We start from the raw sequence: 15,202 nt of genomic DNA, 5'->3' as shown, positions 1-15,202 counted from the left end.
TCTCAGAGCAGAAAGACAAGACGCCTGGACTCCTGCTACCGCTCCCAAAACAGGCTGCTTGCTGCTGCTGGAAAACTCAAACAGCTTTTTATCAAGCGAGCGTGATCCTGCTGCAACGCTTTGTGTGCCTGGGTGAAAGACTCATACCTGGAAAGGTGAGACTTGATTCTGCTTCAGGCTTTAGAAGATTTTTAAAGCAAAACATTTGAGCGTCACTAGTTTTTCAGTCAACAAGGGAGCTATTAATCAACAGTTTTTAGGAATACACAGTCTTGGGGGTCAGGGGTATATATATTTTTCCAGCATGATTTGTCTTTATTTTAATTTTGAAGAATAAATTATGCCCCCCCCCCCCCCCCCCAAAAAAAAGGAAGGTAAAACCTGTTAATCTTTAAATATATATATATTTCATTTGTAGGATTTCAGATTGACAAAAACTGAATTATTTTTAACCTCAAAACAGAAAAAAAATTAATTTTCCAATTCATTTCTTGTTTATCAATAGGCACCTCACCCACAAAACTTTCATTACCTTCTGATCAGATTGTTTGCTGCGCTTGTTTGTGTCAATACAGTAAAACTCTTTGGCCTTTAAGCAAAGCTTCCATGGTGGAAATGCCTAATCAGGAAAAGAAAGAAGAAAAAATTCTTAAATATGTAAATGAAATTATTGAAACGCGCCTACTCTGTTCTCTCCTACAACATTCTGTGTGTTTGGGGTGTTTTTGTAATTCTTGCATGGAGCTTTGACGGTGACTTGTGGCCATGAGTTCATGTGAGTGACTGTGTCGACAGCGCCGTGCTTCCTGTGTGAGGAAGTGTTGAAAAGATGAAGAGTCAGAATGAGTTACATCACCTGGTTCACCTGTCCACTGCAGTTTATCCAGAACCACACACGCCCCCCCCCACACACACACACACCCCTCCCTCCCTCCCTACCTCACTGCGAGGCTGGATAATGTTGTTCATCTGGTTTTTTTCTCCAGGATATTTTCACAGTTTCAAAGCACCAAAAGGACAGATATAAAAACAGCTTTTGTGGAATAAGATGATGAAACATACATATGGTAAACCCTACATTTACAAAAACAAATGGGTCGTTTGACATCTTGTATCAAGTATGAACAAGTCATGAAATTTGCCTGCAGCGCAGTATGTTTGAGTATAACGTTGGAGACAGTAAATCTAATGACATGTTACAGGATCTAATTAAAAAACTCAGACTGAGTCGAAGACGTAAATCAAATATATTCCACACTATAAAAAAAAAATCTGAAAACATGAGGAATGTTAATAAGAGGGACTTTCATGGCGACTCATTTCTCTGTTGGGATACATCAGGAAAGTGAGAGTTCTGCAGCATGTTTTTAGCCTTGACACATTCATTAATGTCCTGAAGTCAAATGGGTTCAGTGGACACATGTCTTGTTAGACCACGGTGGTGATGAGCCGCGATATCAGGCTCTATCACAGTGTCTCTTGGTAAACTATTAATTATTATCAAATTCGCCTCAGCGTGGCTAACTAGCACCACTGTGGTTCAGTGCAGGTAAATATCCAAATGTTTTGGTCAAATGTGTTTCCGCAGTCACTGCCATAGTGGAGGGAAAACATTTTTTTAGCTTACATGCTACCAGGGTTTAATTTTTCTACTTTAGTGTTGGTAAGAGGAGGACTGCTCTGCTAGCAGTGGGAGGCCATATGACAGTTCAGCAGCCTTAAACAGAGTTCATTCATTTAGCCAACTGGAAATCCAAGCACACAAAGCAAAATAACTTCACAAAACAACGGTCATGAGCCCAAGACCTCACGAACTCCATTTACCCCGAATACACGAAAACAAAGAGTGAAAACGCACTGTTATTGTATTTTCGTTTGAAAAAAGTCTCACATTTTCACAGTAACATTCGGAAAACAATGATTTTGAAAACATTGTTGTGTAAATGGGTCCTAAAAAGTTTCAGGTATGATCCTTCTGCTCTAGTCTCCTTCAGTCTGAGAATTCTGCGTTGGATCCCGACCACTCTCCAAACTGATGGAAATGGACCTGCCAACGCAATATACAGGATTCATGTCTACTAAATAACCAGCCGTATAGCGAAATACTTACTGATCTCACTGTTAAAATTATTTCGTGAGATAGCGTGATTTTCACTTTCGGCAAATTTAAGTTGTTAGCTCTGCTTAATCTGTAATAATAATAAGAGCAATAATTTGTCCTAGTCTGATATTCACCAGCAATTTCAGCGCGAGTGTCCTGCTGCAGTATCTGGACGTCTTACTCCTTTCACTGAACACAGGCGTGCATGATGCCAAACCAGAGTGTGCCAGGGAGCCTTTTCTGCCAACAGTGTCATATTCCTTCACACACACTCGCTGGGATAGAAGCAGTGAGAGAGAGCCCAGTTTGTCGCTGTAGCAGCGTTCCTGTGCCCTGTTGGTATTCCTGCAGAGACCATTACCGTGCCGCTGAATACTGACACCAGACAGCAGCTCTGCTCTGCTGTCAGCGCTGATCTCCACCAGCTCCTTGGTTGTCATAAAACCACAAGCACAACCACCCATGACACTGCATTCGAATGCCACTCCATTCGCTCCTTCGATACCGGTAACAAGCTACAGCTGCTAACAAGTAGCAGAAATGCGGCAGAAAAATGACAAAGTCAAGCCAGTGCTGCACCAAAACCATAGTTTGCATGGACCATGTTTAGATTTCCATCTATTTCCATACCAAAACAATGATTGAAAGAGATCGAAAAGGTCTATCCGTCACCAACAGGCCAATAACTGATTACTACTACGAAATGAATAGTTGTTAAAATCACAGAAATCTCCATGAGCTTGTTACGCATTAATTTTATTGCAGTTGGAGAACCACCATCTCTCCTTGTCCTTCTCCCTGAGGTAGCTTTTAGCGTTAGCCTTAGCCAGCATTAACATTTCCTTTAAAAGAATCAGACACATATTGATGAGTTTTTAAAAAGCATTAATTTTACTTTGCATGGACAGACGAACAAGTTGGATTGCTATTACGGTGACTGTCAACCATGAAACTATCAAGAACCAGGAGAATATGGACTGGGAGTCATGAAACGCTGGAGGCTGCCATTGTTGTTATCGTCTGTCTACTTGACTTTATGTAGAAGTAGTATTTACTATGATGTGCACGTGCAGTAGCAGCGTTTTCACTGTCTCCATGGAGACAGGCCCAAAGTGTTTTTCATGTAAAGGGACACTTGATAACGTTTAAATGGGTAAACGGAGCCTAAACCACTCAGCTGACGGAGATTGGACATCGTTACTCATCAAGCAAACAACAGTGAGCTGCAGAAAGTTTTAAGTCCCACTTACGTTCAACACTAAAACACAGATACAGACAGAAGGCTCTGTCTGTGTATTATTACGTGAGTAATGTGGGAGTTAGGTTGTTCGGTAAACCGGTACTGTATTGGTATCGCGGTACTGATGCCTTTAAAACGATACTGAGCCCGGCTGGTACCGGGATCTTTTCCCCCCGTCGCCGCGGAGCGTCACTGCTGTAATTTGCACCAAGGAGAGTCAGTCTCTCTGTGGGGGAAGCGGCGGCGGGCTGCTCCTCTTTCTGACTTGTTTTGGATGTTTTGGACAATCGAAAGTGCGGAAAACAGCGTATTTTCTAAACAATCTTCTCCCAACCAAGCTTTTACTTTGAAAAGAATACCGAATGCACATGCGTAAATGTCATGGCATTTGCGTCAATGTGAGAGTGAGCATGCGTAACTGACTCAAACGACCAGTGGAAACTCCGTAAAAAGTGATATCACTAAGAGCGAGAGAGCGAGAGCGAGAGCGAGAGCGAGAGCGAGAGCGAGAGCGAGAGAGAGAGAGAGGTAAAAACAGGTACTAGAAGTACTATATGAAGAACTTTGGCTTCAAAACAAAAGAGCACAGTGTCTCTGAAGCTCCACTGTGTAAACAGTGTTAGAGAACACGTCTGGTCCAGAGTGGAAACACTACTAACCTGCTACACTACTAACCTGCTAACCTGCTACACTACTAACCTGCTACACTACTAACCTGCTACACTACTAACCTGCTAACCTGCTACACTACTAACCTGCTACACTACTAACCTGCTAAACACCTGAAGGACAAACACCCAGACGTGCAGAAGGAGTTCAAAGAACCACAGCTAGTAACTTATATACCCATGAAAATATAGCTCTGGAAACAAATGTAAGCTATTATAAATATTAGTATTATGAATATAATATAAAATAATATAATATGAAAATATTTTATTATAGCCATTTAATCTTATAAAAAGTACTGCATAGTAACATACCATTTAAAGAATTTGAATGTGAATTAATTGAGAGGAAAGCCCCTCGAGATGCAACATCTCGTTTACAAGGGAGACCTAAAGACATCGGTCCTACTGAAGACAGGCTGGATCTAATGACATTTTATGTCTTCTCTTTTGATTTGGAAGTATCAAAAGTATCAAACTACATGGTGGTATCGGTATCGTGACAACACTCGTGGGAGTTTGCAGAATAGCCAACAGTCACAAACAACAAAACCCCGCCTGGGCAGAAATGCTACAAAGAACAATTGGAAAGTGGAAGTGTGTGCTGCCCTTTATTGGATGTGTTGCTTAACAACCAGGCAAACGTAACATGTTTCGGTGTGAATGCATTCAAGGATCCACACAAGGAAATATGCTGGACAGCAGGAGTCAAATTTAGCACCAGCAACATGTCACAGCTGCAGTGCTGCAGGAATAATGCAGCACATGAGGTAGAAATGCGAATGGTATAAAAATAAAGTTAGCCTGACGAGCGGCTCAAATCATTTGCATGTGTGAATGTTTTCTGAGTTCCCACTCAAAGCTGTGACGTGTTGTAACAACGTCCTCCAGAAGGATAAGCCAGGTGTGATCTGGTCAGCCGTCACGTGTTAAGGTTCAGTGTACACACTTCCTGAATGACTGGCAGGATAACTACGAGATACAGCCGTAATACACTCATCTCCTCCACGAGGCTTCAAGCCGGTTTAATCTGACACGTATCTGCGAGTCCACACATCACAGTGACCGACTGCTTGGATGTTTCTGAAGGCTCACTGACAGCAGGGGGTAAAAGACATCAGACATTCTCACCAACGCTGGTTGCTTTCTCCAGTACACATTTAATGTGACACTTCAGGGCAGACCAGCAGACCACATTGTGGCCCTGCTGTGAGCTTGGCCACCTTGTGAGGAACTACTGTACAGACGACCGTGTTCATGGACGGTTTCAGATAGGTTACCTCACCACAGTCTCACAAAATCTTGTGAGAAACACTGTAAACTGAGCGCTCATGTCTATTGAGAGAGACTCAAAGGCAGAAAGGAAGTAGTACAAACCATAAGTGACACAGCTCTGACACCTCAACTGCTCTTTGGACTTTCAAAGAGACCAACAGGTCACCTCAATACACGTCAAGCTCTCTGATTGGCCCGATTATCTTTCACAACCCAGTGAAGCGATTTCCAAACTGAGGTCTCAGGACCTCGGGGAGTAAGAGAGCAAGAGGCAGCTGGATCTGATCTGACCTTCCCATGATGTCTATCACTTAAATAGACACTTGATTATTTATGTTTCTCACACACAGAGCCCCTCACAAATCCTCTCACCAGCTGTGCTCGTGTCAATTAGTTCATCCCTCCTACACAGTAGCCGGTGGAAAAGGCTTCAGACGCACCAGAATGCACTGTGACCACAAACTCAAGGATCGCAGCATTTCAGTCTGACTGCAATGAATTCAGACGAAACTAAACAACCATGAGGTTGCCATTTATATTAGGTCATTATTTTTTTATTTCTCAGGGATCAAAATGTCTCATCAGTTCAGAAAGAGAGCCATTTACAACAATAAAATGTGTTAACAAAAAATAAAAAAGAAAGAGCCATTACCATTTTATATTCAAAAACTTTCTATGAATGCAGTTCGATCCTGTACAGGAAGTTTTCCTGCAGCGCTGAAGAATTCTGAGCAGTTGATGACATTTTCTTTTCTGACCCGAGACTTTACTAGTGTGGGACCCCCGACTCTTTCAGTCACATGTGCAGCTGAGCGACAATCAAAAATAAAGCAATGTGCTTGATCAGTGAGGCGAGAGATTGGTTCATCAATCTCAGGATGTCACTTATCTCCACTGTGTCTTCACGCTGCACACTATCTGCCTCAGACAACAAACCGGAGCTGCAAACTGCTGAGCAGCAGACGGTAAACAAGGTGCTGCTTATGAAAACAGCTTTCATTCACATCTTATCTGCACAGGGAGGTTCAGGTGAAGACATCAAACCTTCATCAGATTATTGAAACTGTGGGCTGCAGTCATGTGACAGGCGGTGTAATTACAGGGCCCCATTGACACCACAGCTTTTCAAATAAAAACTAATCATTTTTGCGTTTTCGTTTCAAAAAGATTGACACAGCAATGTTCTGAAAATGATGTCGGTCTACATGGCAATGGCAGATACACTCGAAAAGATGTAGTTTTCATGTTGGGCCACTAGTGGGTGCTGTTTGTTTTTATAATGAATCCACATTCACCCAGCAGAGAACAATGAGCTCTAAACATTAACACTGGGAGAACATGGACATTCTAGAGGACAGACCACCAAGTTGGATTGTTATTATGGTGACTGTCAAAATAAAACTAGCAAGTTGGATTGTTATTACAGTGACTGTCAAAATAAAACTGCCAAGTCCAGGAAAATATGGACTGGGAGTCACGACACTTGTTATTGTCCATCTATTCAGGCATGTGCAGAAGAACTATTTACTACGGCCGTAGTGCGCTAGGTGTAGTAGCAGCGTTTAATCCAACTTTAGAGAGACGAAGAACGAGCGTTTTCAAAAAGATCCACCTTGGGAGCAGTTTCCAAAAAGTTCTGTTTGCAGTGGCTCCGAGCAGCTTTGTCCTGTAAACAAACACCTAAAACGCAACGGAAGTTTTGCGTTTTCTTTTGAAATCCTTACGGCGTAAACGGGGTCTTAAAGAAACCTCCAGCAGTGAGCACATGGGCAGGAAAGTCTGTCCTGTGGGTTTAAATACACACAGCACTGTCCTGCAGCTCAAACACGGTCAATCCAGACTTCCATTATCTACAGGATGTGTGGACTGTCAGTATATTGTCATTTCTATGCACCCTCCATGGGTACAAATGGAACCCTGAAACATATATTGTAACCACAATTAATGGACGTTTCTCTTCGTCCATTGAGTTAAGTGTGAATTTTGTTGTTGACGTTTGAGAAGGACTGGAACAAACGAAACTCAAGATGACAATAATGGAGAAAGTGACGGTAAAATCTTTTGATATATAAAGTGAGAGAGATACAGTATTTAGGGGGATTTATGGAAGTATTTAGAACAGAATAAAAAAAATAAATGTAAATTATGGGAAATATTTACTTTATGAGCACCTGCATATGATCACACACTAGAGGGAGATCCTTCAGATTTAATCAGTTCAAAATTCATGAGCTAATACTAATAAAAATGAACAGGAACAGCAATAAATGAGTAAATTGTCCCAATTAAAATATAGAAAAACAGTACTAAAAACCACATACAAAACTATGGATCAGAGCTGAATGATAAGAAATCAGATAATTCATTAGAAAGTGTGAGTTGGACTCAGTTCATGATGCTGAGAATAACCCGGCTGTCTAAATCAGTGAAAAGAAAGTACTGGCACAACCTGAGGTGATAAACCACCAACTAAAATAATCAATCCCCTTTCAACACAACACACATCTGACAACCTTAAGTGCCAATAAATCTGTGTGTGTGTGTGTGTGTGTGTGTGTGTGTGTGTGTGTGTGTGTGTGTGTGTGTGTGTGTGTGTGTGTGTGTGTGTGTGTGTGTGTGTGTGTGTGTGTGTGTGTGTGTGTGTGTGTATCCCTGAAGAGAGGAAAGGATGACGTTCCCAGTGTCGGTATAAATAGCTTGTGCAGTGCACGCTCACACACGTGCACGCTCTTTCAAAGTCCCAGCATGCCATAGCTGGGTAATCCCGAGGCCGTCTCAGCCTGTCGGACCTGTTCTACAGAGAAATCGCAAAAACACAGCGACAGATGCCACCATGCACACAATCTGATCCATCTGCTTTAGATCTCAGACCTGTGGATTTAAAAGAAAGAAAGAAAAACTAAGAGGTTGCTTCTGCAGAACAACGATTAAGTCTAAATCCTGGACCAAAGCCAGGACTTCTCTCCTTAGATATCGGAAATGAATTTTCTTCAGAGAAGGAATAAGTTGATCCTCTCTCCAGGGAATCAACTCTATGATCATTGACGAGAAAGAAACACTTTTCCTGCTAATTCACTTACGACAAAAAATACTTTGTCAGCCACATACTGCAAAGATTAACCTTAAAAACAGAGTACTGCTGGTACAATCAACATAAAATGTATCAAAACCCAGTTATTTAGCTTGAGTTTTACCTGACATTTTCTAAATTATAAAGTTATAGTTTTTTACTCATTGCTTCATTTTATGATTTTGTTGTTATTCAATGTTTGTCTATTTTACCTACTGTATTATGATTAAATGTATATTCTGTTTTGGGTGAACATTGGTTTATTGGTTTAGATGTATACTCATGTGAACGAAAACAAATGTGTGCACATATTGAGGATGTTTCAGGGAAATTATTCAACCCAGTCAAGTCGACAAATCCAAAAAATGAAAATGCTCGGAATGCCGTTAAAAGGCAGCGCAGTCTGTTCTACCGAGGCCTCGTTTACACGTCGTTTTTTAAGTGAAGAGGCAAAACTTTGGTTGCGTTTTGGGGTTCTGGTCACATGACAACAGGGCTTAGAACCACGGAAAGTGGAGCTTTTTGAAGAAGTCTCACAAGGTGAAACTATTTGAAAATGCTCCGACTTTGTTGCCTAGGAGACGGGGGAAACACAACTTTCTGAAAACGCACAGGCTTCATCTCCACGTAAAAAGGGGAAACACTGCTGCTGCGCATAAGCACTTCAGCTGTAGTCAATAGTTCTGCACATGCTCAGTAGGTGGACAATAAGAACAAAGTTTGCTCCAGAGTGTCAGGACTCCCAGTCCATACTCTCTTGGACTTGGTACTTTTATACTTGACAGTCGCCGTAATAACAATCCAACTTGATCGCATGTTCATACAAATATACGTGTACTTGCCATTGTTCATGTTTATAGTGTGTTGTTCTCTGCACACGTGTGGTTTCATGAAAAAAATGTAAAAAACAACAGCACCCACAAGTAGCCCAACATGGATTTCAGAGTTTCTGCCGTTTTCATCTAAACAGACATCATTTTCAAAACGTTGCCACGTAAACGTAAAACTGTTCAGAGACGAAAACGCAAAAATGATGCGTTTCACCTGAAACGTTGTCGTGTAAACGGGGCCTCAATGTTCTCCACTAACTTTCTGAAGTATGTAAGTTTAATAAAGTTAAGTTGAAGTAGATGCTGGGGTGAGCTGCTATCTTCTCAGATTTGACGGGGTCATAGTGTCTCTGGGTAACGATGTCAAACAAGAGCCACAAACAGCAGAAGTGTCATTCCACGCAGGTAAATGTCAAGATGTTGGAGGTTAATGTGGTTGCTCATTGCTCCAGTAAAGCGATTATATGACCTACAGCTACGCTGGTTTTGCAAGAGGACGTCTCTCCAACGTCTCACGGAGCCGTCTTAATAGGGCCTACTTGAGCACTGAGGACTAGTATTCCAGGCCCCCAGCGAGGGGGGGGGGGGGGGGGGGGGGGGTGTTCATTCTACTGCAGGCGACTGGGGCGGAGCAGGTCGTTTTCCAATCTCAAGGTTAACACTTCGATCCACCAATCTTGCCTCGTCCATGTGTTGAAGTGTCCTTGAGCAAGACAACGAATTCCAAATCGCTCCCAATGGAAGTCGAGCACCTTGCGAGGCAGCCGTCAACACTTGGGTGTGTGAGTGCGACGCCTAAAAACTAGTGAAGAAGTGAACATGTGCTTTATAAGTGAAGTTAATTTGACCGTCTCATGTATTAATAGATAATGCTTGTGTAAGAAAACATTTTCCTATTTATAAAATTCTTAGTGTTCTCAAAAATAAACATTACTTATTACAATAGAGGCCAAATACATGATAATACAAGATACTTTGAATTATTAACGATCTTTACTCTGCTTTTTCCTCCCGACAGTCCACGTCCTGTTGGCGGGCTCCGTTTTATCATGACATACACTCAACTTTCAGGGTTGTGGCGTTAACAGCAAGCGGGAGCAAAGACCATCATTACAAAGGGTACTGAGAGGTTCACTGCTTCGGAAAGTTCCACTGACACAAGTTGACACAGTTTATAAAGGGACTGAGTGTTTGTTGTATTTTGACAGTCCGAGTTTAAAAAGCTTGACAAAAGACGGAGAACCAGTCAAGGAATCACGTGGCTGGCATGTAGTCCACTAAATGGACAGTTTCAGACACTGAAGTCCAAAACAAGCATCATTTAATTCTGCTAATTTGACGAAGTAGCATCCTTCTCTGTAGCTTTAATGGGATTAGGGCTCAACTGGGATTATGCTTGTCCTTCGATTTATCTACAGTGTTAGTTAAAAGTCTTGTAACAACACTACCCTCTCAGTATGTACTATACTGATCCTTCTTCATGTCTTGACAGTAAAGCCCTGTGAGACGGTCTGAGAAAGTTGTTTTTTTAATCAAAGTATTATCTTTAAAGTTTAGCATTTGAGAAAATCTATTTTTGCTATATCTTTTATCGTCTTCATTTGTTTCCACATCACTGTGGATGATCTTTCCTGTAGTGAACTTATTTTAATGATAGTACACTGACAGATGTGTGCCATTTAGACTGAAATACTAATATTATATTAATCTCAGAAATCCAACCAAGCAAAAGTCTGTCCAGTCACTCATTCAACCAGTCTGGAAGCCAACGATTGGTTCATTCATCCATCGAAACCATTATCCACCTTTCCATACATCCAACCATCAGTTTCTTCACCCATTTAAGCATCTAGTCCTTCATACGTCCAGCCAACTGGTCTTCCATCCATCAGTCTCTCCATACTTCCATCCAGGTTCTATCCTTCTACATCCAACCACACATCCACCATTCCTGATCCCAGACAGGTCAAGTAAAAAAAAAAAAAAGAGGTGTGAATGACAAAAAATGAAAAGAAAAAAAGGCTAAAAGGTTCATTAACTTTTGTTTTTAAGATTGAAAACATCATACAGCTACACTTAAAATATGTCCCTATACTTTTATTATATTCTGCCTGTCACTTTATGGAATCTAATTCTGTGTGTCGTGTTTTAACGGGTCTCTCTTGAAAATGAGAACTTGGATCTCAATGAGATTATCTGAATAAATAAAGGTCAAATTAAAAAAAATCTTTTAAATAATATCGAGCATTAATTTGTCAGAATGACAGGCCATCACCATTTACATGATATATATATATATATATATATATAAAACAAAGAAGTGGCTGTCAGTAGCAGACTGCACAGGAAGGTTTTCATCTGAAGATTATGTCAGCAGGTTGAACTCAGTAGAAAGCTTTTCAAGGTGTGTGTGTGCTTTTGTGTCACCTGACAAAGATTGATCAAGAGTGGGCATTAGACAAAGCAGAGTTCAAAAAGCTCCCAGTAGGGCTTGTCTGCTTGAGAATTTTGTGAAACAGGTTTAGTCACCTCCCCCATTGTGGCTTTGGAGGATGAAAATGCACAGTTATTTGAGCGTTAAGAAGAAAACAGTTTGAGCTTAAATCCTGGAGGAGAAAGACAACAGTGAGAAAAGTTCTTACCTTGCCGGTCTTGTGGTCGAACCATACGAGGGCATGATTCCTGGACAGCACCTTGCAGTCAAAGGTGGCATTGTTCTGCGCCGGGCGGCACCGAGCCACAGACCTGCCGATCTTGACTGGCTCATCCAGGTACACATGCCGCTCCTGGAATGGGTGCGAGTTTGGTCGGCAGGCGAACACGGCCAGCGCTGAAGGCATTGATTTTGGCTTGAGAGTGTTACTCCAACCAGACAGGAGGGACACGTTTTCTTGATCCAGAGTGGCAGGTTTCTGTCACAATCCCCAATGAATAATCTATAATGTAAGTGGCCTATGCACTAGGCCAAAATGACAATTCCTCTAATACCCTAGGCACTAACTAGTAGACATTGTCCACTGCACACGGCCTGGGCTGTACCACTGTCTGACTTGCATACAAGCTCTTGAATGTGGAAAAAATGCAAACAAAAAGAACAAACCAACAGGTATAAAACATTCCCTTCACTGACTGTCCACCAAAGCTACATAACGATGCCCATATTTGACGGCAGGCAGGCATTATGTGCAGACCAAGGAGCCATGTGTCCAGACAGACATGACTGAGTATAGCTGTGACAGGCTGGCCAACAGCCACACACGTCCATCAAAGTGTCCCAGCACCGTGGCAGTCCAGGGGGAAAGCAGCCTGCTCCCTGGCCCGGGTCTCCACAGGCCTCCCGGGGCAGCAGCAGCGACTCACACCGACTAATGTAGTTAATCCAGGAAAAACCAACCGTGGACCTCAGAGTTTTCAAGCGACGGGAGCTGCGGGCTCCAGGAGCGGCGGTCCTGCAGGTTCACACCCCAGCGTGCAACCCCTCCGCTCGGTCTGCTCACGTCAGTGGTCCGCGTCCAGTGTCATATGCGATGTTTGAATGATAATCGAATTGACCTTGTTGCCCTGATACAGGGCGGCTCGGCCGGCAGGTAGCTGCCGTCCACCAACCACTCCCTCCGGGGAGCGGAGCGCCTCCAAGACCTGCTCGCGACGCCCGCCACTGGACTCCACTACGTGAACGCCGGCTGAAAACACTCCACTGCCGTCTCTTGTTGTCGAATCAGACTGCGGAGGCGCTTCCAAACACTCAGCCGGGTGAAGCGGGGGGATTATCGGCTCGTCTGGTGCAACTCAAAATGCTAATTGGCGGAGCGCTGGCTCCCGGCCAACACGGCTAGGCTAGGCTCGGCTAGGCTAGGCTAATGAGTGCCGATAAAGTTCTCCTCCGGGTCTTCAAACGGCTTCCCCTCGCCCTTCTCTACCAGGTCGCTTACCGAATGGACGCCACATGCCATCCCGGTCTCCCGGAGCGATTAAAAGCGGGGAGCTCGCACGTCTCTCGGCCACCAGGAGTCCCCGTGCAGGCGGCCGTCATTAGCACGAAGCGGAGCTAAGCGGGGAGCTAGCCGGCTAACTCAGTGACAGACGCGGAAAAATCAGGGGAGTTTCTGGGACCGCGGGTCCGGCTCGCGCATCGCACCGGCGCGGGGATATGTCCTCGCGGGAAAGAAAGAAAAAAAGAAAAACAGTACGAGGTGCCGGGAGTCCGGCTCGTGTTCACCGTGGAGGGTCTAGACTCACAGCCGCCGCCTTGCTACAGTTTTCTGGGAGGAATCTGGAAGAAGTTGTCCTCCTCCGCAAGTCCGAGCCGCCATACTGTTACCAGAGCAGACAGGCGCGGTGCGTTCACGGACCCACACACACACGCACGCACACACAGTCGCGCGCTCACCGCTGAGCTCATCCGTGCGGTGCGAAAAACCCCGCGATGTTTCGACGCGTAAAACCGCGATCATTTTCAAAAACTCGATATTAATACAAAATTCATTGGATGTTATCACACATAGAACCACTTTTTTTTAAAATTGATATCATACTAAATTATCTGCAATGTATGCAATTTTTTTTATTTAAAACATGAAATTACATTCAATTAAGTTGTGATATTATTAGATATAGAACTACAATATTTTTTCCCCAAAACACAAAGCAAATATCATGTAACTTAAAGTGTGATGTTACAACACATAGAACTGCAATATTTTAAAAAATTGCAATATTAATGTAATGTCATTACACATAGAACCACAATTTGTTTTAAAATGTGATATCATACTAAAATAATCTGCAATGTCTGCAATATTCTATTAAAACAGGTATTTACTCTAAATTAAACTGCAGTATTATTAGATATATAACTACAATATTTTTTTCCAAAAACACAATGTTATAAAAAATAGAACAGTCATATTTTTCAAAAATGCAAATTCATGAAAATGAATACTGCGATGTTATCACACATAGAACTGCAATATTAAAAAAAAAAACTATTACTGTAATGTTATTACACACAAAACTGCAAAATCTTTCTGAAATGCGATATTATACTACATTAATCTGCAATGTTATTAAACATTGAGATGGAATATTATTTTAACGTGAAATCATACTAAATTAAACCACAATGTTATTTAATATAGAACCACAATACTTTAGAACAGTGACATTTTTCAAAAACACTTTGTCGTGCTGGGGCGAGGGAAGTCTGGGCGTCCCTCCTTAGACTGCTGCCTCCACGACCCGGCCCCGGATAGGATGGATGGATGGATGGATGGATGGATGGATGGATGGATGGATGGATGGATGGGTGAATGGATGGATGAATGGATGGATGAATGGATGGATGGATGGATGAATGGATGGATGGATGGATGGATGGATGGATGGATGGATGGATGGATGGACAATGTCATGCAAATTAAACTGCAATGGATTTTATAGCATGATATTATACTAAACTGAACTACGATAGAATCATAGAAGTTTGATATTTTTAAAGACCTGATATTAACACATAATTATTTTAATGTGAAATTAATCGATTCAGCCACGATGTTGTTGTGACATCATGCAAATTAAACATGTTACAACACATAGAACTGCAATGTTTTTTAAATCGAGATATTATAGAAAATGAAATCTCAACGTCATTCCACTTAGAACAGCGCTATACTTTGGTATAGTGTTGCTGTGGCTCAGCTGGTAGAATGGGCTGTTGTCCAAGAACAAGGTTGGTGGTTTGACTCCCACTTCAACCTGTCTGTGCACCATAGTGTCCTGAAGCAAGACGTGGATTTCTGAATTTCTCCCCCAAAATTTTGCATTTTCACTTGAAAACTGGGCCTAAGTTAAGGCTCTTTACTTAAAACACTCAGACACTTCTAATTTCAGATTGTGTTTTTGTCAATCCAGAGGACCCCCCCCCCCCCCCCCCCCCCTCAATACATAAACATGACTTGCAGCATTGATCATTAGAAAGTATCTGCTTCTGTCTGAGGATTTATTTCAAGGTGCCTCAGT

General features: G+C 42.4%; 1 protein-coding gene across 11 annotated transcripts in view; it reads right to left on the bottom strand.

Moving 5' to 3' along the window:
* Positions 1–13,524, bottom strand: part of slmapa (sarcolemma associated protein a) — a 59,458-nt gene extending 45,934 nt beyond the window's left edge. For all 11 annotated transcript variants that reach the window (XM_080461557.1, XM_080461560.1, XM_080461562.1 and 8 more), the window contains exon 1: positions 11,827–13,524. In XM_080461557.1, coding sequence (XP_080317683.1) covers positions 11,827–12,024 — 198 coding nt within the window. In that variant the 5' untranslated portion in view covers positions 12,025–13,524. The remainder of the gene's footprint in view (positions 1–11,826) is intronic.
* Between the last annotated feature and the right edge of the window lie 1,678 nt (positions 13,525–15,202).

Source organism: Lipophrys pholis (genome assembly GCF_963383615.2).
Source record: "Lipophrys pholis genome assembly, chromosome: 4".
NCBI lineage: Eukaryota > Metazoa > Chordata > Actinopteri > Blenniiformes > Blenniidae > Lipophrys > Lipophrys pholis.
Note: the sequence above shows the minus strand (reverse complement) of the source record. Positions and strands in the feature narration are given on the sequence as shown.